The sequence below is a fragment of the Molothrus aeneus genome, chromosome 17 (genome assembly GCF_037042795.1).
Source record: "Molothrus aeneus isolate 106 chromosome 17, BPBGC_Maene_1.0, whole genome shotgun sequence".
Taxonomy (NCBI): Eukaryota; Metazoa; Chordata; class Aves; order Passeriformes; family Icteridae; genus Molothrus; species Molothrus aeneus.
This window is the reverse complement of record NC_089662.1, coordinates 1,733,032-1,755,340: the sequence shown is the minus strand read 5'-3', so window position 1 is coordinate 1,755,340 and position 22,309 is coordinate 1,733,032. Positions and strand designations below refer to the sequence as shown.

General features: G+C 44.3%; 1 protein-coding gene across 1 annotated transcript in view; it reads right to left on the bottom strand.

Annotated features, from left to right (window-relative positions):
* Nucleotides 1–20,252, bottom strand: part of UQCC1 (ubiquinol-cytochrome c reductase complex assembly factor 1) — a 46,232-nt gene extending 25,980 nt beyond the window's left edge. The window contains exons 1-6 of the mRNA XM_066561415.1: nucleotides 20,189–20,252; nucleotides 16,026–16,130; nucleotides 14,602–14,706; nucleotides 9,793–9,900; nucleotides 7,420–7,492; nucleotides 1,944–2,001 (exon numbers count right to left, since the gene is read on the bottom strand). Of these exons, the coding sequence (XP_066417512.1) occupies nucleotides 1,944–2,001; nucleotides 7,420–7,492; nucleotides 9,793–9,900; nucleotides 14,602–14,706; nucleotides 16,026–16,130; nucleotides 20,189–20,212 (473 nt within the window). The 5' untranslated portion in view covers nucleotides 20,213–20,252. The remainder of the gene's footprint in view (nucleotides 1–1,943; nucleotides 2,002–7,419; nucleotides 7,493–9,792; nucleotides 9,901–14,601; nucleotides 14,707–16,025; nucleotides 16,131–20,188) is intronic.
* Nucleotides 20,253–22,309: the final 2,057 nt, after the last annotated feature.

The window sequence follows — 22,309 nt, the reverse complement described above, 5'->3', positions numbered from 1 at the left end:
AGTAAGAGAATGAGACAAAGTTTACCAAAATAGGGAAAATTATCAATTTCTCTGGCTCCAGAAGACACTCTAAATCAGTTGAAAATAGGCTGCTGAAATAAGAAGGAAGAAGTATCTAAGAAAGTTGCGCAGACTGCTCTGCTAGGGGCAGCAGGAGCAGATGGTGATCAGAATCTCCTGGCAGGCTGCTGTCCACCAGATCAGGAGGATTTCTAGCCCCTGAGGCAAATGGTCCAGCAGGAAAGAGGAGAACTGGAGCCTTCACACAGGGGTAGGATGTCCTTGACCTTGTCAAAGCTAGCAGAAGCACTTCTGCTCCCACTTTACTGAGGTCAAACTGCCTGAAGAAAGAGATCCCAGAGAACAGCAATAAACCTGCCTGGGAAAGCAAAGTATGGCATGGCAGGATGCTGGTCACTGTTCTCATCACAGGTAAAGCATTTCCCAATGAGCCAGGCAGTGAGCAGGCCTGTCACAGGCTTCTCTGTGTCCTGGAATATCAAACCAGATCTCTGATTTGTGGTCCAGAATGACAGTGCTGCCAGGAACACAGAGGAGCCAGGCTCATAAACCCTAGAAAAATTAACTTCTAGTGCTAACCTCCACACCTGAATTTTCACTGCTGCCACAGTGAGGCAGAGGGATTTGGCTCTTTCCTGCTTCTGCAGGATATTGGTGTCAAACTGTCCACCCTATCTCACATGTAAGAGTATTTCAATTCTCAGCAAATCTCCCCATAACATCAGCTCAAAGTGCAGCAACTCTTGGCCACCTTCAAAAGAAGCCAATGTAGCTTTGATCTTAGAAACTTATGCCTATCCTATACCAGTTTCATCACTGTCATAGTCCTCTAGCTGATTCTTATAATTAATCTTGAATTTGATGCTGTGTATTAATCACAGGAGACATTGTCCCATCAAGGAGAAATCAAGATGAAAAAAGTGTGTTCTCTGCAGATTCATCTTAACTCTCTTTGGTTTTCCCAGATACTGACAAGCAGTCTGATTTTTAACACTTGTTGCACTAGTTTTCAAAATACCTATATGAATTATTAGCTTATCAATTCATTTTTTTCCCACAGGGAACAGTAGGAAAAACTGCAGATTTCAAGGGACATCCTTACTTTGTTCCACTGATTTTATTAATTGATTATTATTTCAATGGTTCTGCTCATTTATTCACTCTTTAGTGTAATGAGCTGCCCCATCTTTCACTATATTGAGGAGTCAGGAAATTAAAAGGAGAGAAGGGAAAAAGGAGGAGGCAAGGAAACAAGGGGCCTTCAGAGCAGCTATTTCAGTACAAACTTCCTTTCAGCCTTTGGACAGCCGAACCCAAGTCTGTGGACTTCAGTTCCCTGAAAGATCTGGCACTTAAAAAATTACTGTACTCCCTTGTGCATCCTCTGACCTTTATAAGCATGTAATGCTAGATGAAAACCTGATTTTTTTTGGCTACTATTTTCACAAACGAAAAAGGGAAAAAACTTCACCTTTAAGGTGTTAAATATTTTCACATGCAGCCAAGCTGGCATTCACCACCCTGCACGTACCTTTCAGAAGTGAAAGAATAAATGCCAGTGCTATAATTTGTTAAATGCTTCTCATCACCACAAATTCTCCCAATTTAAATGACTTTTACATAAATTTAAACCTTTCCTAAAACACCCAAGTAGGATTTTTCCACATAGCCTGATCAAGGCTTTTAGAAAACTCATGGCAAAGATCATTCCACTAGTGAGGGATTTTGAGATGTAAGAGATGTCAGCTTCTCTATAGGTCTTACTGCTCTTCAGCAGAAAACAGCTTAAATTCAGTCATCAGTAAAATGAACATAACCTCTATTATCAACCATGGATAGAAGGCTGTACTTTTTCTCACATTAAGTTGTATATAACTCCATTTTCTGAAAATAATTGTATTACTATTTTGTCTTTCACTTACCAGACATGAAGCTGGGCTACTAGAAACCATGAATTCAAAGTATCAGGCATTTGGCATCCTTGATGGAAGGGAAAAAAAAAACACAAAACCAAAACAAAACATTAAAATGAATTTAATCCCATTTTGTGCTTAACAGAAATTCACTGCACCAAAATGTAAAAGCACTTTAGTAATTTATTTTCAGCAATAACAGTACATACATACTGGAAGCAGACATCATTTACTGTCATGCTTGTGCTTAAACTCTAGAACATACAGCCACAGGATGCTGTGGATTCTGATAGATTTCAGGTGTTTAGAACCCACTTGGATAACTTTTACAGAGGAGGAAAATTCCACAATGGAGAATGAGACAAACATGTGGCTTCTAGCCTGGAGAGTCTCAAAGCAGCAGTGACTAACACAGAGGAATCAATGGATGCTTTGCTCCATTCTTACACTCTTCCTTCCCATGTGCTGCTGTCTCCTGCCAGGGACAGAATTCTGTGTTACCTGAGTCTCTGCTCCCACTCCACTGCTTGGATTCACTCCATGGCTGCACAGCCCACAGCACTCTGAGTGCTCCAGCCAGGCTACATTAGGATTAAACCCATCAACCAACCACAGAAACAATCTGTTTCCAGATTCAGCTCTACTCCCACAGCCACTGTTTTCCCAGAGATGGCTTGTCCATATGTGTGTTCACAGGATGGATTTTCATGTGCTGTTAGGATGTGAGGCTGGAGATTTAGGCCACGTGGAACAAAAACCATATTCCTCTTCCTCATGCTTGAAAAAAAAGAACCTGTGGGTTCTGTGCATGCCAAATCCTTTAGTTCCTGTCAATCTCAAACCTTCCTCCCAGGCACACTTCTGCATCTGTTTCCTGGAGAAGGTTTTAAGGCAAGTCCTTAAAGAGAAGGATCTGAGGCAGTCACCTTGGCCTACCCAGCACTTGGTGTTCTCTTCTGAGCTGTTCAAACCTAGCTGGAAGAAGGCCACAGAGCCTTCAGAAAGTGACTCTACAGTCAGATATGCCCTAGGGAAGTCAACCTCATCTTTTCTGTGCTAAATAGATTCCTTCCTGGCTTCTATACTTCTTTGCTGTCAAGTATTACAAAAGAGATTCACCCAGATCATGAAGCAATGCTTTCACAGCCTCTTTCTTTTTATATGCCAGCTCTGATCAGAAGAACCAAACAGATCACCACTATTCCTCCCTCCCCAGAGAGATGACTCCACCAGGCCTAGGAGGTGCCAAGGTTCAGCACCACTGCCCATACATCACCTTTAAGACAGTACAAAGACACTAACAGTGCATGTTTGGAGATTAAACACAGGTCTCCCTCACCTTTCTACCCTTCTGGCTCTCTCATTCCTATTAGAAATAATTCCTGTGCCTAGAAATGACTACTTTGACCTAAAGCCACGCCAAGGCATCTCTAACTAGGGCAGCAGCACACAATGCCTGCATTAACCAAACCATCTCAGGAAAGGAAGGTTCCACAGGCAAGAGGCAAACACTCAGTTCAGACAGAGGTTTCTCCAGTAGGAGTTCCCATGGATCAGTCCCCCACCACAGAAATCACTCTGCAGTGGAAAGCAAAGCTCACACCTCCACTCCTGGAAACACGGAAAGTTTTTAAAGACCTATTCAGTACCCAGGAGGCAAGAATTTTTTCTTTAACTTTCCAAGAGTTGCAATTCTATTTTTATAAATCATCTTTAACTTCTATATTTGGACTGTCTGCATGGTAAATTTAAAGGAAGGGTGGCTCCTTTAAGCAAAAGCAAGAACTTTTTCATGATGGATCATCTTTGCCACTACCACAACTTCAGGAAGGACACAATGGGATAACATCCACACATCCTACAAAAGAACAGGTGTGCTGTGGCAGTGTTCCCCTGAGTGTTGCAGGCAGCAGCAGAAGCCTGGAAGGCACCGAGTGGTGCCTGTTATGGGAGACATTAGAATTAAGAGTCCTGTATCCTCCAGCCTTTTTTGAGCTGCACTGAGCCCCACTAGGAGCCATCCAAAAGCCTGATTTGGTGGGACAAGCTCTCTACTGCTGCAGCTGCCTGACTCTAGAGAATTAACAGCATTAATAGCTCAAGTTCAATTCAAGGTAACCCTACAGTGCATATTCATCAGCCAAACTCCAGTTCAGCTCTGAGTATTACCTGCCTGATGCTCAAAGCTCTTTTGACCTTTCAAGTCTGAGGTCAGGCATGAAATTCTCTCCTCACAGGCTGCCTCCTCTGTTGCATGGGAACTACCCAAGCTCTGTGCCAAACCTGGCACCAGCAACTTTGCTATTCCCTCTGCTGCTTCTCTCTTCTCCTTTAAACAAGAAACAGCTGACATCCTAAAATAGCTCACTTTCCCCATAAGCAGCACAGTGCAGACATTTGGGATATGGGCTCTAAAGCAGAGTTCCCAAAGTTTTGTCCATGAGTGACCAATATTGAGAGACAAAGGCATGGCAAGCACAGTAAAATTAACTGCAGTTTTATACTCAAGAATCTCAATTAAAACACCTTCTTTATATCCTGCAGTGGCCTCATAACTTGCATAGCCACAGTCTGTATTTTGGGAACTGCTGCTCCAAGACATATACAGAGATAGGCAGTTCACAGGGCTCTCATACTGTGCCACAAAAAGTCTCAGAAATTCCACTGGGCATCAGCAGGAATGCAGTGAGATAGAAGAGAGCCCATAAGACATGAAATGGACACTGTCCTAGCCCTCCACTTCACCATCCACTCTTTACACTGTCACCTCTGTAAGAGAGCCACCCTACTAACTCCCCACAGCAATCCAAGTTCCAGAAGGTCACAGTGCAATTGTTCCTTATGCCACACCAGAACCACACCACAAAAGCACATCCAGAAAACACTGAGAAGGGCTCTGTGCAGAACTGGTTCTGCTCACTCAGGTTAACGAGCCCACGAGTGGTTTCACACATGAATGGCTGCAGGTTTCCCAGGTCAGCTCAGCAGGTTAACAGGGCTCACACACGGCCAGGAAGGAGCTAACAAGCTCTCCAGAGAGCAAAGCTGACTCTGAGCACTTCACCTGATATCAACACCCTCCAGCTAGAGCCAGAGGGGCAGCAGAGCACAAACACAGCCCAGGTGAGCACATGGCTCAGACAGCACCATCGTGCCCTGGGGCTCCCGTGGGCATTGGGAGAGGAGCGGCACCCACGGAGCACAGGCTGGGGCACTGCTCTGCTGCAGCACAGCACAGGTCACAGGTACTTGCCTCTCCTCCTACCAGGCCCCCAGGCTGCTCCTTCAGGAGTGAGCAATGGGCTTAAGCAATGTCCATCTTTAGCTGCTAGAGGAAAAAACCAGCTCCCGACTGACACATTTTGATGCAGACATGGTAAACTCAAGTGAAAGTTGGGTATCCTGCTCCATGCCATGTTCCCCTCTCAATTATGCACTCCCTAGCACCTGCTTTGTGCCACAGCTGCTCTCCACCAGACCCTTCCATGTGCCACTTTAGCTCACCAACACAGCAAACCAGGATGTCAGTAAACTGGGCTGTTCTCCTTCAGTGACCTGAACATTCCCCAAGGACAGAGCTGTGCAGTCCAGAACAGGGCACAGGAAGATGGAGATGTGAGACTTTCCCCTTTGGCTGCTACTTCAACACAGCTGCCCATGGAACCACAGCCTAAAGCTTCTCCATGGCAAAATCCTGTTAAAAGCTTCCCACTCATCCCACACTGCTTGTTTTAGGGGAGCTACTTTTTAACATGGATCACAAGCCTGTTAAATTTTTGAGCTAATCCCCCAAAACAGTTTAACTTCTATGTGACAGAAGTAAAAGAAACTTCTTTTACCTGTTGTGATATGAAAACAATGATTTCTTTGGAACTACAAGCACTGACCCCCCACACCACAGGTGATCCTATACCACCAACAGGTGCATCATGCACTCCATCAATCTCAGAAAACTACCTTGTTCCTTAGACAACAACTGTCTCAAGTCCATGCAAACATACCCTACTCTTTAAATACATGTTTTCTTTTTAAAACAGTAAGACAACATCAAAAGCACAACTGAAGCTATTTTACTCTGTACTGAACCTGAAAAATCTGTGCCAGAATTTTTTCCACAGACAAGTTTAGAAATTCCTTTAAATTTTAAGCTAGGGCAACGTTATAGATCTTTGTACAAATTAACAGGGATAGTGAAACACCAGTTAAAGACAGCAAAGCCCTTGTCTGAGAGGTAAATACCACAAACAGAGCAGACCCTATCTGAGCAAGCCTGGGAGGGCACTCAGCTGGGAGAGGGTGTGCACAGGCAAAATGAGGTTCCCAAGTTTTGATCACTAGAAATGAATCCTACTGCTCATAGAGTTCTCTCACTCCTGCAACCACTGAAACCACATCAGAGGTTTGGAAAATCTTCTGAAAAACACTTGAAAATTTTGCAGTAGCAACACCATGTAACAAACCACCCTCACTATGCTCTGCACTGGATGAAGGTGTCCCTTCAGCATGAGACAGCAGCCCCAGCCTGTGCTGTAAGGAAGCATCTGGCAGCTCAGGAATCCATGCCAGATCAGCTAATGGGTTTACTACCAGCTAAATCACACTGACACAAGAAATAATGCACCTAAGAAAAAAATACTATTGCAGCTTACATAAGTCTCAAAGTACATCTTCCCTCTTCACCAACCAGGTTTGAAACTATTCAAAGCTGCAACAGATTTTTTAGCTGATAGTTAAAAACCACTGTGTACAACATCAAAAAAATCATCCCAATCCAAGCCACTAATATACCTATATACTTATAGGAAGGACTTGTTCTATGTATGCTCTAGTTTATATACATATATATACACACTATATAGACTATATAGACTGTTCTAATCATACTCTCTACCCAGTCAAGAGATGTGTCCTGATTTAATGCTGTCAGGGTCAGTAAAAAATGTAGAAAGTCTCTTAAGTTGTACCCAAACCTCCCCCAGCCATGATAGTGACAGGTGATCCCTGTGACCTAACTGACCTTGTATCATTACTAAGTTGTGCATTAGTGGATGAGGGTGATTCCCTTATCTGCATCCCAGTTGTACTGGGGATGGCACAGGGTAGGACACAGAAACCATCTGACCACCATAAAAAGGGAACGGATATTTGGATTCTTAGTTTATCCCACCCCTGGTAATAAAAAATGGGAATATCCCTTGAAGTCCAGGCTATTCCAAGTTGTTCCCATCCCACTCCTGTTCCTGTTCCCCACTGCAGCAAGGAAAATGTAACAATGCCAGACTCCAGGGTCTGCCCTTGTACCCCTGTCACTCCAGAGCTCAGGGGAATGCTGCAGTACAGTCCCCTTCCAGCTGACTGTGCCCTGGTAAGGTCGGACAAATCTTTTTGTTGTTGCATTTATCATCACAAATAGATCCAGTGAGAAGATTGCAGTGTGTGTTCCCTTCCCAGGGCAGCAGGCACACGCCCTCAGTGCAGCACTTACTGTTGAAGAACTCCTCGAAGTCGGTTTTCTCCACGCAGCACGCGTACATGCGCAGCGCCGCCACCTTCAGCTTCTGAACAAAGGGAAGAGACAACACTTGAACCATTCAGCACCAGCTGGGGAACGCTGCTGGCTTTGTCCCTGAACACTGTGAACACTGGTGAACACTGTCCCTTTGTCCCACACTGCCATTTTCTGAAAACACTTCTTTTGAGAATCACCATCGCTCAAGATTTTTCAGGAGCACATTAAACTATTAGATCTGCCAGTAATGGCATGAGGATAACTAATTTTGCCTTGAAGGAAAAAAAATTATTAAATGTCTTCCTGAATATCCTTCCAAATCTAGTGTGTTAAAATACTTGATATAATTACAGAAAATATAAATCAAATGGTTTTCCTTACAGAGTCTCTGAAGATCCCAATTCACAACTCCTGGTTTCCTCCAATAAATTTAAGTGATGTATACCACTAGGAGTGTTTTGTGTAATTTAAGTTTTAAATATTAAAGAAGTTGCATACCAGACATGTCCTAAAAATTTTTTTTTTTTCCTAGAAAAGTGACACTTGACTGATTATATGAGTGAGAAAGGAATCCCAAATGATGAACAACATGAGGTATTCCTGCATGCTTTGGCACTTCTCATTTTGTTCCCAGCCTGCCACTGCACCCAAAACACCTCCAGTGCATCATCCAGAACACAGACACATGTGCTGAAGCTTCAAAGAGCACAATAACTAATAGCAAAAATCTTAAAGAGAAATGGCATTGGGTTTGAAGTGCTCTGGTCTGGTTTTTTTGTTTTTTCTAGTGACATATACCAGTGATCATCTCAGTGCTCACCACACTGTAGGGATGAGCACCCTGCCTGCTAAATGGCAGTTCAAATCACCAAAGTAATCATTTGTGTCTCCTTCAACCAAAAGGAAAATAAAGAAGTTGCAACTGATTGCTGAGGAAACACAGGAGCTCATTTTTTTTCTTATTCAGTAATCTCAGGCTTCTGTCAAAAATCAAACATACATCTAAACTTCTTGAAGTAAAATGATTTGCATTGCTTACAGGAGTTCTGAAGGTTTCCCTTTTAAAGGAAACACTGCCTGGCCTGTGAACAGAGATCTCCCTGGTGAGAGTCACTGCCCCAGAGCAGGCATTACAAGACATTAAAAACATATTGTAAAAAACAGTCCCCACAATCCAGCCCTTAAATAATGCAGGTAACAAAGGAGAAACTGATGAAATTTAATCATGGAAGTTTTAGGGTGTAGAAGAAGTGTGGGGGAAGGGAGAAGAAAACAGAAAAAAGCAAGAAAAATATTAAGAAACTTCCCAAAGATCTCCTAGAGAGCACGGGCAAGGCCAAAAATGAACTCAGGTCTCTTGGGCCCTAACCACAAAATAACTCTCTCCCAACTCAGGATCCCCAGCCAAAAGCAGGCAGTAAAGAGCAGCAATTAAGGAGAACTCTGAAATCAACACTTAGAGCTAACAAGAATCTTTATTACAACAATATGTACACAAGCACATGGGAGAGAAACTACACTCTCAAGAGGTTTAGCATCACCTGATTAAAGCAACTGATTTTAACCAAAATAACTAAGCCTGTTACAAGTCATTTATCTTTGCTTTACACTTTCTGAGGAGCAGCATGCAATCAGCAACAGTTTCAGATCAGTCTCTGGAGAGGTGCACTCTGCCTTGCAGCTATTCAAAGCACCTTAAGATTTCCATTATTTTTAATCTTTTTATTCAAATAACTGGTTTTCATTTCAACACAATTGAGCTCAGTCCTTCCTTCAAGCTGCCTCTCATTCTTTTGTACTCTTCTTCATTCTTTTGTACTCTTCCTTAGTTCAGAGAAAAACAACTATGAATTTCATCTTTTTTCTTCCACATAAGGAACCAAAAGCATCTCCCACAGAGCTGCTCTCACTTAGTCAATGTTAACAACTGCTTTATGAAAGGGCATTTAAAAAGAAAAGGAGAAAGAGCAGGACCTATTAGTGACTCTGCCCCAGTCAGCTACCACTGAACAGTGATTTGAGCAGCAACCACACCATATCTCACCACTGCCTGCTCAGCAGACCCTGCTGGTAAGGCTCTTCCTCTGTTCTATCTTCTCAGATAGCTGAAGAAATTCAAGAAGGATTTAGACTCTACCCAATACAGCATTGTTGCATATGTCAATGATGGCAATACACAATGGAGGTTCAAGATCTGGATTATTAATTCCTTATATCGGAAAACAGAAATTTACACTAAAACTTATCTATTAAGTACTGCTCCTATCATAAGAAAAAAATGTGGAGTGTTTTTGGTCTGCTTTTTAGAACTATGAAACAAACAAAAGAATTATTAAATTACTGCTTTACCCATCTGCTGTACTTGAGTGGTCCTGTGAACCCCAAGGCTTCTATTATCCTTGTAAAAGCACCCACTTTTTCTTCAGATGACAGCAAGGAATCTTTTGCAGAAAGATGCTGTAAAATTGAAATAGCACATATTTCAGTCTCAGCAATTAAATCTGACACATTTTAGTTAGCAAAGTTACAAATTTAACAGAGAATTTTAGGGCTTTATTGCCTGCTTTCTTTGTTCAACAAAACAAAACACTGTTTAGATCTCCCCTGAAAATATTTCACTGGTTTTCATATGTGCCATTCCTCTGTTTATGAATACAAACATTGCATAACCACTGTGATAACAACATCCAATTGGAAGCTCACATCCAAATACTTACAGAAACCTGCTTTCCAAAATATGGCTCCTATTCTAGACTCTCATATTCATTCTAGGTGTCTTTACTTGGGCTTAAGTCTTTTACAGATAAAATGAGCAAACAAATCACAGAAACAGAGTAAATAAAGCTAACCTTTCACATTCCCTCTCTTCCTCTCACAGGCATTCTACAGTAATTATACATTACACAAACCAATCAGCTCTGTTTTAAAACCAATGAAGATACATGAACCCACCATTCTTACCAAAGAGCTCCCCCAGACTCTTACTCCCCTTCCAGTTAATCTACAGAGTATTTGCAGAAAATCCAGATCAGCAAAGTACTTAGCAATGATTTGCAGTATCTGCAAACATGAAGATAATTGTTCCTTTCCAGACTCACTACACACCTTAAACACCCCTGAGCTGATGTTGTGGCTTTAGCCCAGTGGACAGGTGGGGATAGGGGAGAGAATTGGGAGGGTAGAAGTGAGAATATTGAAGGGTTGAGATAAGGGCAGTAAAACAAAAGCCAGAGACACAAGCAAAGCCAAAGGAGGAATTCATCCCCCACTTCCCCAGGGCAGGCAGGTGCTAAACCATCCCCAGGGCAGCTAGGCTCCATCAGAGTAACATCACACCAATGTCCCCCACTTCCTCCTTCTTCCCAAGCTTTATATGTGAGAATGATGCTGGATGGTCTGGACTGTCCCTGGGGTCAGCTGGGATCAGCTCTCCCCACTGTGTCCCTGCTGTGTCCCCACAATTCCTTGTGCACCCCCAGCCACTCCACTGGTGGGGAGAGGAGCAGGAAAGGCCTCAGCCTTGTGCCAGCCCTGCCCAGTAACTCAAACATGCCTGGGATATCAGGGCTGTGTCCAGCACAAATCCAAACCACAGCCCATACCAGATACCAGGAAGAAAATTTACTCTCCCCCAGCCCAAAGCAGCACAACTGGTAAGAAAACTTTATGGCATTCTGCCCCAGCAGCAGCCATCAGCCAGCTGTAATCTCCACTGGTACTCCAGCAAATAATTTCCATAAATTAAGTATGCAGTATAGACTTTTTGCTATCAACAAGTTACTTTTAACCTATCTATTGCACATGAACCTCCTAGGTATGATTTGAGGAAATACACCTGAGAGCCATTATAACCTGTGAGAGTAATGAGACCAGGATGCCAGCTCCAGCAAGGATCAGGAGCAGACTCTTGGGGATGACACAAAAGCAGAGAAATACAGCACACACACCCCCCAGCCTTCTGGGATGTACCTGCCCAGCTTCTGACAGACATTCCTGCACAAGAAAATGTCAGCTCCAACTGGCTACACCTTCAGTATCCCAGTGGCATTTGAAACTATTCAACCTCAGTAACACAAAGTTGTGGTATGTTGGGTTTCACAGTTTAATCATGTTAAAAAAAAATCCCCTGTGCCTTTTTAAAATCCAACCTTGTAATTTGGACTAGATGACCTTTAAAAGTCCCTTCCAACCCAAAGTATTCTATGATCCTTGGATCCTCCCAATTTTCCCATAAGAACCTGCAAACAACCATTTCCTATCCCACTTTTCAGTAACTTTTATCACTTTTATAGGCCAGTATCATACATACATTCCTTAGTTTAGAAGGGTCCTAAAACAGGCTATTCTCATATTGAAAGCTTTTCCCCTTTCTGATCATTCTCTATAGACTTCCTAGCAGTAATATAGTAGTGTTTGAAATGGCATGAATGGTGAGTAAATACACATTAAGATACAGAATAAAATACAGATCCATACTCTGCACAAGTTGCTATCATTAATTAAAAACTAACTGTAAAGGTGACAAAATTATAGCTCTGAGACAGAATCCATCCCTGTGTATATCCACACACAAGCTTGAGCACCTGAGATAAAATACTCTGCACCTGTGCACTGTTCATGGATGGCTGCCAATGCCTTGAATCCTGCCATGCCCAGCGTTCAGGTAAATGGGGAGAAACACACCCAGCACCATTTTAATATCTGTCAACCTCCCAGGCAGTGTAACACTGCCCAGGAGCTCCTGTGATACTCAGCTCCTCTGAATGCTGATCATTAACCCTGCTCACCTGGTGCCCTGTTACCAATGTCTGCAGAGGCACATCCCACCCTCTGCCACACGTGATGGACCCAGTGATTCCCCTAACACGTACCTGGGAATTTAAACCAGTTTTTATTTAAACCTCTTCTTCAGGATTATGCAGTGCAATACTCCCTGCTACTCTACAAATGGCTCCTAACCTTCCACCATAACTCCAAAATCCCCCTCCAGCCAGGCAATGGTAGGAACTGCTGAAGGCAGAGCTTGTGTCCAATAACTATAGCCACGCTCACTAAATCAATATTCATCTCCTCCACAGTAATTCAAATCACACTGAACCTCTAATGAACCCAGGCAAAACTTCACTACATGCCTCTTATCTATAAATGCATATGAAGTCTCCCTCTCTCAGGTTTTTCATTATGCAGAGAAAGTTAAAAACCAAAATTATCTCAATTTGTCTGTTCTTAGCTCATCACTAAAACAAAGGCTAACCAACAAGCAGCTTTCTCTAGGAAATGCCACGTTTCTTGATTGTTTCTTCTGCAAGGCAGCCTGGACTAGCTCAAGAGATGGTGAAGGGATTTAAGCAGAGAGTGCTTGGTTCAACCTATGGATAGAGGCCTGAAGCTCATCCTGTCAATGCCAGGACTGCAGCCAAATGCAATTAAACAATCCTGTAAGTATCTATAAAATCAGATCTAGGAAACACTGGGCTGAGGAGAGGGTAAACTGTGTGGTGCTTAGTTGCCAGCTGGGCTAAAACCACAACAGAGAGAGAGAGAGAGAGAAAACTTTAAGAATGTATTTTATAACTCACTCAAAACAAGCTCATGAAGACACTGTGCAAGGGACATAAGCCTACCTCAGGCTGCCTTTCCTGCTCAATACCTGAAAGGCAGTGCTTAAAGCAAACAATCATTTTAATTTTGACACCAAACATAAACTGAAACATCTGGAGCTCACCATTAATTCCAAACCACTTTCCCACCAGGACTGCATAGTCAAGTTCACATTTCAAAGATGAGTAAGTACTTCTCTATTCAAAATAATGAAGTTGCAGTCCAAAAACCCACCTCAAACCTACAGTGTTGTAAACTGCTTCCTCTCTGGTCATAAATCCTGCCTGGCTTCTTACACCATGGCTATTTTAACTGAGAAGTTTCCCCATTCATCTTTCAGCCCTTGTACCCCTCCCCTTGCCCTTTCCAATACACCAAAACAAATCTTGAGTCCTGCCTTGAAGATTTTCATGGCACTCCTGGTTTGTGTGAGGTACTGTCCTGTTACCCAGTGCTCTCCCAGAGCTGCTCTGTAAGTGCTGCCTGTGCAGGGCTCAGAGCAGTGCAGGCAGGAGTGGGGATTAGGGGCATGCACCATCTTTGGGAGTCTGGATAACAACTTTAGCTCTGGCCATGATAAATTGTGCAATCCCTTTGTATATGCTTTAAACTCTGTCTGCAAAATGTTTGCTCTATCTTAATAGGTGAAAAATACTGAAAAATTGACTATAAGAAGGAAAAACCCCTAGCTGAGAACTAAATGCAAAGACCAGGCAAGGGCTCTTCCCTTGCACACTTCTGGTTTTACTTCATTTTTTCTATCTATGTCAAAATAACCAATTTAAAATCCTTCTTAGTATGTACCTCTAACTCCACACCAGCAAAATGCACTATTAGCTAGATAGCAAACTGGGATTATTGTTTTCATGGAAGTTTTACCCATCTAACTCTTTTTCCTTCTGTCATCTCACTTTTCATGCATGTGTTCTATTTTGCCATTTTCTTCACACTGGATTAACAAGATATCAGGATATTTATTAGTTGAGAGATGAAAACACCCTTAGTTTAAGTGGTGAACTGATATCATGGAGTTGATTCATGCCTCAGAAAACTTCTACTCCAAGACAATGCATGTACAAGACACATAGACCACAGATTAACAAAATAGTACAGATGAACAGTAAATTGTTACACAATAATTAGCTGTTATTAGTAGACTGCATGACAATTTTCAGTGTTTAGAAGACAGCAAAACTGTCACCACACATTATTCCCAAACCAAAGAATAAGGAAACATTTTTTCACCTCTAGTATGTGTGGAAGGAACATCTGCCCCCAACACCTTGACTTAATTTCTTTCCTAACTGGAAGAAAGCCCTCAGCCTTGTCAATGAACCTTCACCATGATTACCCAACTGTACCTGCCCCTTCCTATGCCAGCCCTTCATTTTCTGGAAAGGAACAGAATTCCTTCCCCAGTTACCAGACCCATTGTTCACATTACACTACAACATCTTAGAGAAAGGCTGAATCCTCTCCTATGTGTTTTGCCTCCTGTCTCTGTAGAATCCCTAGCACATGTGTCCTCCAACAATAAAACTTCCTAACTCTTCTCACCTTACTCGTATTGTAAAAGGATCTGTTTTGCTGTGTGATGGCTCCATTGGCTTGAATCAATCCACCACAGAATTTAGAGAGTTGGAAGGTGCCAGCCTTGTGTCTCTAGTAGAAATGATAAAAGAAAAGAAAAAGAATTAAGAGACCACAGATTTTGCATCAACCACCTGTAGTTTTCTTCCAAATCAATTAATTCTGGCTAATCCTGAAAAGCTCTGCATCACAAATAGCACAAATTTATTATAGCAACTGTTACAAACAAAATGGTTGCCTATCCTTAATGCTCCAGACCACATTTTCCAGTGTTCCATAAATGTACTGATGAAATGGACTGGTAGAACACTGTACTCAAAGACCACAGCCTCTCTGCTTTGGCTCTCACATAACTCCTAATTATGGGGTTTGTCTCTTAATAAAGAATAATTGTTTTTTCTGACTTAGCAGACAAACAGCTATTTTTATCTACAACTTTATAGCTGGTTCAATTGCTTTTGTGGCCAAGACTTGAGAAAACACAAATTGCAGTGTAAATGTTACCACTACAGCCCCTATGACTTCAATCACAGATCTAGTGCACAACAAACTCTCAAGCAGGAGCAAGGATGTGGGCTGCCCAGGAAAGAAGCTGCACACTGAACAGAGCACTCTCAGTCTCCCAGCACACCCAGCTTAGCAGTACCTTATTTATCAATTAACTCAGACAGAGTAAATATGCTGTTCAGAGCAGTCATCCCCAGATGTGTACTGAATGTAGAGTAAGCCCAACTTCATTAATAATTTCACAACTGCTTATTTCCACCTCTAGTCCCAACAACATGTGCTACTGGTGCAAACTGGTGATTTAATAGCAGGGTTAGCATTCTATGTCTATTCCAATTTTCTACATATTTTTCATTCCTTTATCATTAACTCCTATTACTTGATGTTCTAGTTATTTACTCTGGACAGACACTCTGGCACTATTCTGGCTGTCCCACAACAGTGAGCCAAATTGCAAAGCTTCCACTGCAACAACACTAAATGTGCTATGCAAGGTAAACATCCATCAGTACTGGCAAGTCCAAGGTCACTGTACAGTGGAGATGCTCTATAAAATAAAGTGTTCTCTAAAATAAAATGCTGGAAACAGCATGCAAACATGACTGGCTCGTAATAGCTCGTTTGGAACACCTCCATTTGGACTTCTGCATTTAATCTTCTCATGACAGATCATTTGAATCTATTAAAAGACACACCTGGACATGTAACAAGAGTGGGAGCTCACTCTTGCAGCAGCAGAGAGCTCCAGAGTTGCCTTAGTATTTCCACAATACACAGTGAAGACATCACTTTTGGAAGCCTCTTTATTGAAAAACTCTTACTTTTTCTTGGTAATTTCAGATCATTCCATTTTTCAGACACTTTAGCACACAGTGATGTCTTACCTGGAAAGCACTGCAGAGCATCCACCTCCAGGGGCCCGGGACTGTGGGGCTCTGCAGCAACCCACAGCACCCTGCTGTCCACTGGGTCACTCCAGCCTGGCAGCTCTGCAACGAGGAGAGGACACAGATGTGCAGAAATAGTGTAACTGCCCCTCTGCTCTCACAGGTTTTATTCATTCATGCGACAAAAACAACATGGAGCTGTGTCAGGGGGCAGGGGGAAGGGTTTAGGTTGGGTATCAGGGAAAGGCTCTTCCCCAGAGGGTGCTGGCACTGCCCAGGCTGCCCAGGGAATGGGCACGGCCCCGAGGCTGCCAGAGCTCCAGGAGCTGCCAGGGATGCCCAGGCTGGGGCTGTTGGGGTGTCTGGGCAGGGCTGGGCATGGGACTCAATGATTCTTGTGGGTCCCTTCCAGCTCAGGATATTCCATTATTCTAACAATCCTCAGATTCAACTCCCAACTTGTACTTGACAAGAGTATAAATTTTGATTATGAAAATATTTTGCCTTCCAGTACAAGTATCCAACCCAAGTCTGATGGCAGAAACAGATGAATGGAAGGAAATGGTGGGCTGTCTACATCATAAAACCACACCACAACTTCTCTGTCTATACAATAAATTCTAATGCTTAAGAAACATTCTTCAATTGACTGAGTAAGCTCTAAAAAGCCCTCATCCAACTCAGCTTTTATGCATCTTTCTCTTACTTTACTCAGGCACAGCTAAGAATTTTTGTATTCCTAAAGTATATTGTCCCCATAAATTTTAGTGAAGATCATTATTTTCTGTCCTGAAAATGTCAGCAATACAAAGAAGAGGTGGAGCTTTTTTTGCCTGCACCTTCTTTGCACCTTTCACCTTCTGCAATATTTAAGTTAGTACAATATTTGCCTCCTTCATACATACACTACATCAACACTGGAAATAATGTATGGAGATGCCATTTCCTAATAAAAATAGCTTCATTTTGGTTGGCCACAAAGATGATTAAGAGACTGAAGCATGCAATGTATGAGCAGAGAATTAGTTTTGAGAAACAAAGACTTGAGGGAAATCTTATCAATTTGTATTAACATCTGGTGGGGTGGGCAATCAGACTGTCCCTGGGGGTGCTCAGTGAAAGGACAACCACAAGAGCAGCAGATCTGCCCAGAGACAAGAGGAACCAACACAAAGCACCCCAGTTGCTGTCCCCCTCCTGTGACCTGCACTGTCACCGCTGTCCCTCAGGGGTGGCCATGGGCCTCGCAGGCTGTCCCTCAACTCCAGAGCTGCACTTGGAGTCCATCAAGGGAACTGATTTGGGGTTTTAAACACTGCCCAGGGAGAGATGCTGTCCCATGACAAACATGGTCAGTGTCCACTGCTACCACACCTTCCCACTTCTACTGCAGCAAGACTACTCAGGCTTATGATCTTTGGACCTAACATCATCGTCAGCAAGTGAAATGATGAAAATGACACATTTCTATCCATAAACCATTTCAGCTGAGTCCCACAAAGTACCTCTTGAGATAATCTAGTGTTCTGACCCAAACAGTTTAATAAACACTTCATTGAGAAAGAAGTAACCTTTTTTTTTGTGAACAATTACTACAGGATTCCAAGGATCTGACAGAGCTTTTTTGAGGCTTTTTCTCACTAACATGCCCAGGTTAGAGCTTGAACATACTGAGGTTTGGAACTGCTGAAAAGCACAAATGCAACAAAACTGGACAGAGACATATGAAAACAAACAAAAAAAAAAAGCATAAGCACACTTAAAAACTGAGATGTGATAAACAATCCAGTAATAAAGAAAACAGACACCAGGAGATAGCAGGGAATATGAGGAGCTAAGGAATTTTCTCTAAGCCAGCATCACTCTCCAGAACACAGCCTTCCTTTCAAATTACAAGTGCTTCTTTTGCTTCCCCCCTGGGCTGAAAGAAAATGTACCAAGCCTAAACTGAACAGGATTACTCAGGAATAGTCTGCAGACAGCTGCCTTGTCAAGGCAGAGATGAAAGAATATCACTAGTCTTCTAAATCCTCTTGGCAAACTTTTGGAAAGTCTAAGGTAGCAGGCAAGCTATTTATCAAGGTATCTTGGGCAAAAGCCAGATTTATCATAATGCCAGTATTAAGGAGCAGAGCTGAAATGTCAGGGCTGTATCATACACCAGGAGCTCAAAGTCAGACAAAAACCAAATTTTCCTTATTTCCAGTAGAAGGAAGAAATACAGAAAGTTTTAAGACTCATTTTCATATAATTAGGAAACCACTGAATTCCAATGCAGAAACACGTGTGGAGAAATGCCAGGGATGAGCAGTTCTTGAGCTGAAGCTGAGCATACTTCAGCTCACAAAAATGGCAGATAACTACATCATCTCCTCTCCAAAGAGAAACCTTTCTGGTCTGGCTGAAAAATCAAATCAGCTTACTTTGCCACATGAATGCCTGCAGCAGCAGCTGGCTGAGGAGCTGCCCAGGGACAGGTAAGCCCAGGAGGCAAATTCTTCCCCTTCAGAAGCAGCTTTCATTGCAAACCCTGCCCTGGGGGTGAGGCTCCACAGACAGCTGAGCCCTCCTGGTGCCTCACTGCTTCCCTACTGCCCTCCCTGCCTGGCTCCCCCCTCCCTGCCTGCTGACCATTGATTCTTTAATGCTTTCAAACCGCACAACCTGTTGTCAATGTTCTGCTGCTCCAGCACTTGGATCACGGGGGCCAAGAAAAAGGCAGGCAACAGAGAAGGACAAAGCACAGAGAAAGGACAGGGGTGGGAGGAGAAAGCAGGAACTCAAGGTCGCTGCATTTGAGCTGCTCTTGGCAGGTTTGTGCGTGGCTGCTCTCATCATGAGTTTGGAAAGGGCAGGGCTCAGCACGATTCGGGAAACCACACCCTGAGCCATCGGCTCAGAGTACCTGGGGGACTGATTTCACAAGTGGATATTGCCCCCGTACTAAAGGCCTTTCCCGTTCCTGGGACATCTGTCCCCACCTAGCAGTGCTGGGTGGTGATGTAAGATCATATCCAGGTACAAAATTCCGTGTTCTAGACAACTTGCTAAAGAGAGGAACTCTGCCACAGATGTTTTAAAGGCTAATAGAAAGAAAAAATGCACACAAATGAATGGGAAAGAAGAAAGGAGTGGAGGCATCGGAAACCCACACTTTCACAGGAACCCAAACACTTCCAATCTGAATCACAGAACCACTAGGGCTGGAAAAGCCCCCTAAGGTGATCAAGTCCAACTATTACTAAACCATGTCACCAAGTGCCATATCCACATGGTGTCTGAACACTTCCAGGGATGGTATCTCCACCACTGCCCTGTGGTGGTGCCAGTGCCTGAGCAGTACACAAGAATTGGAATCTTTACACTACCCTTGCTATCAAACAGCTTCAGAGTGAGAGGGGAAGGTCCCATAAGGGCAATGCCCACCCCTTAGGGCACACACTGAGCCCACTGGCAGGCATGTGTCTCCAGCTCCCACCAGGAGCCCAAACCCTTACACAACAGAATCACAGGATCAATTAAGTTGGAAAAGACCTCTGAGATCATCAAGTTCAACCTACGACTGCAACACCATCATGTCAACTAGACCATGGCACAGAGTCCCTTGACCACCTTCAGGGATGGTGACTCCACCACCTGCCTGGGCAGCCCCTTCCAATGCCTGACCACCCTTTCAGTGAAGAAATTCCTCCTGATGTCCCAGCTGAACCTCCTTTGGCACAACTTGAAGCTGTTTCCTCTCATCCTTGTTCCCGAACCCCTCCTGTCTATTCCCTCCTGTCACGGAGTTTGTGCAGAACCAGAAGGTGCCTCCTGAGCCTCCTTTTCTGCAGGCAGAGCCCGCCCAGCTCCCTCAGCCACTCCTGGTGCTCCAGCCCCTTCCCCAGCTCCGTTCCCTTCCCTAAACACGCTCCAGCCCCTCACTAACCCTTCAGCAAACACAAACTCCGCGGGAAAAGCTTGCCCCGCTGCTTCTCCAGACATCGGGTGCGAGGCCACAGGGCGGGAAGCGGGAGCAGCCCCCGCTGACACCCCTCGGGCTGCGGGGGGAGGCTGCCACAGGGGCGGCGCGGGGACAACCCCGGCTCCACACACCGCTCGCCCCCTCAGCACCAGAGCTCTCTCCCCTCCTTCCTCCCCTCCCTCCTCCCTTCGCTCACCAAGGCCCGCGCCAGCGCCGCCATGAGTCCCCGGCGCCGCTTCCGCCGGCGCGGCCCGGCCCCTTCCGTGGGAAGCGCCGGGCGGGCGGCGGCGTGAGGCGGGCGGGCAGCGAGGCGCTGCCCCGCGGGATCGGGCGCCTTCAGCGGCGTGAATCAAACCGGTAATGGCACGCTCGAGAGAGTAATTATGTAGTTGTGTTTCCATGGGAAAGAGAGCACCTTTCCCTGGTATTTAAAGTGCAGGTTATAAGCTACCCATGGGAGGTAAGTGTTAAGGAAGCTTCTCATTCTGAAACGCCCTGGCAGTCACGCTGCCAAAGGTCAGACACATTCACTGCTGGAACCGAAGCCCCTCCACAATGGGAGGCTCAAATGAGCCGAAGGGTGTCCCTGCATTCCCCACTCTCACACAGTCAGACCAGGTTTCCCACAGCAGAGTCTCACGTGTCTCATTCCACAAAACAATTCATTTGCGGTGCAAGAACACAGAAACAGTTCGAGCCGGTGCCTCCAGGGAGGGATTTTGAACCCCTGGGCTGTTATGCCTTGACAGTCTGAGCACAGCAAAGTCTCAGCTCTTCCTCGTGGGTCTCTGGCTCCTGTCCCCCTCTCCGTGTCCATCCACTTCCCTGGCTCCTGCTATGTTTCTCAGTGTCATCACCTGGACCTGTCTTTGTGCCTTTTGTTAACCAGAGGCTGGCAGCTCATGGCTCCCACCCATAGCTCAATCCACATTTCAATCTGCAGTTTGCAGGCCGAGTTACCTGGACCAAATTTATTTCTCAACAGTAAAGCCTAGCAACAGCTTTCTGACCTCTCACATCTTGTGTAGGAGCAATCCCTGGATCTATTCAGTTTTGGAGCTAATTTTGCACCCAAATTGCAGAGGTCCAGTCCAGAAAGCGAATGAATCAAAGCACCTTTCCTGGGGAAGGGAAATACCTGTTCATCCTGTTGGTGCTGCAGGTGATCATCAGCCTAGTGCTGGTAAAGGCCAGCAAGACTTTTCTGCCTTGACACCTTTTGTGTGTGAAAAATCTTTGGATGTATTCAGTAGTGGAGGTGGTATCATAAATTTTGATGATGGACCCCTGAATGGAAATGACTGTGCTTTTCCATGGGAATGAGAGCCAGTAGCCCCAGGGTTCCAGGTGCAGATGATGGGCTGCCCAACAGGAGGTAAAGACCAGCAAGACCCTTCTTTCTTGGAGCCTGTTGTTTTGTAGCAATCCCTGTGTGTGTTCAGCCTTGGAGCTGAGTTCCTGATGCCAAACTGGGATCTGCATCTAAATGACGCCACCTTTCCTTGAGAAAGGAAGCACCTAGTCCTGTTTTTGGTGCTGCATATGATCATCTGCCCAATGGAAATGAAGGTCAACAAGATTATTTATTTCAGAGTTGTTCAAGCCTGGGAGCTTGGTGATATTCAACAAATCCAGCATGCCCTAGCAGAATTTGCCCCACAAATTTTTTAGACACAGAAATTCAGAATTAGGAACCTCCCAAGTACAGCCCCTCTATTAGGATCAGTTAGTAGTTTCTATGCAGTTACATAACCCAAGAGCCTTTTTTTCCTGTAGGCATGAAGTAGGTATTACAATGATCATAGTTCACCTATGGGATACATGGACCTTGAGTATTTTGCTAGGTTACCAATGTACACATAGACATACATCAACATCCTGATTTACTGTCCCTAAAGCTTGTTAGAGCAGGAGCATCCCCTACCCATGTCCATGGGTAGGGGATGTTCCTGCTCCCTGTTCCACTGATGGGGTCTCCTTTCTTGATCACTAGGCTTGAAAGTATACAAAGACCTTACACCAAAGAACATCCTGACTTAAGAAAATCTTGACATATTCCACATTTTTGCAACAGCATGGGAGGCTCCAGGTCTGTGCTGGGGTTTGGTTTGGAAGGGGCAGAGGTAGCAGATCCGTGCCTGCCCACTGCTGTCAGCCGTGTCCTGGGGGACAGTGGCTCTGCCCCGGGGCAGCAGGGAGAGCAGCATGGAAGCAGCAGTAGCTCCCGTGGCTGAAGTTGGTGAGGCCATCCTGGCTGCCCCTTGTATCAGTGTGAGCCTGCACTCATGTCACCAGGAAAACATAGCAGAGTCCCTCA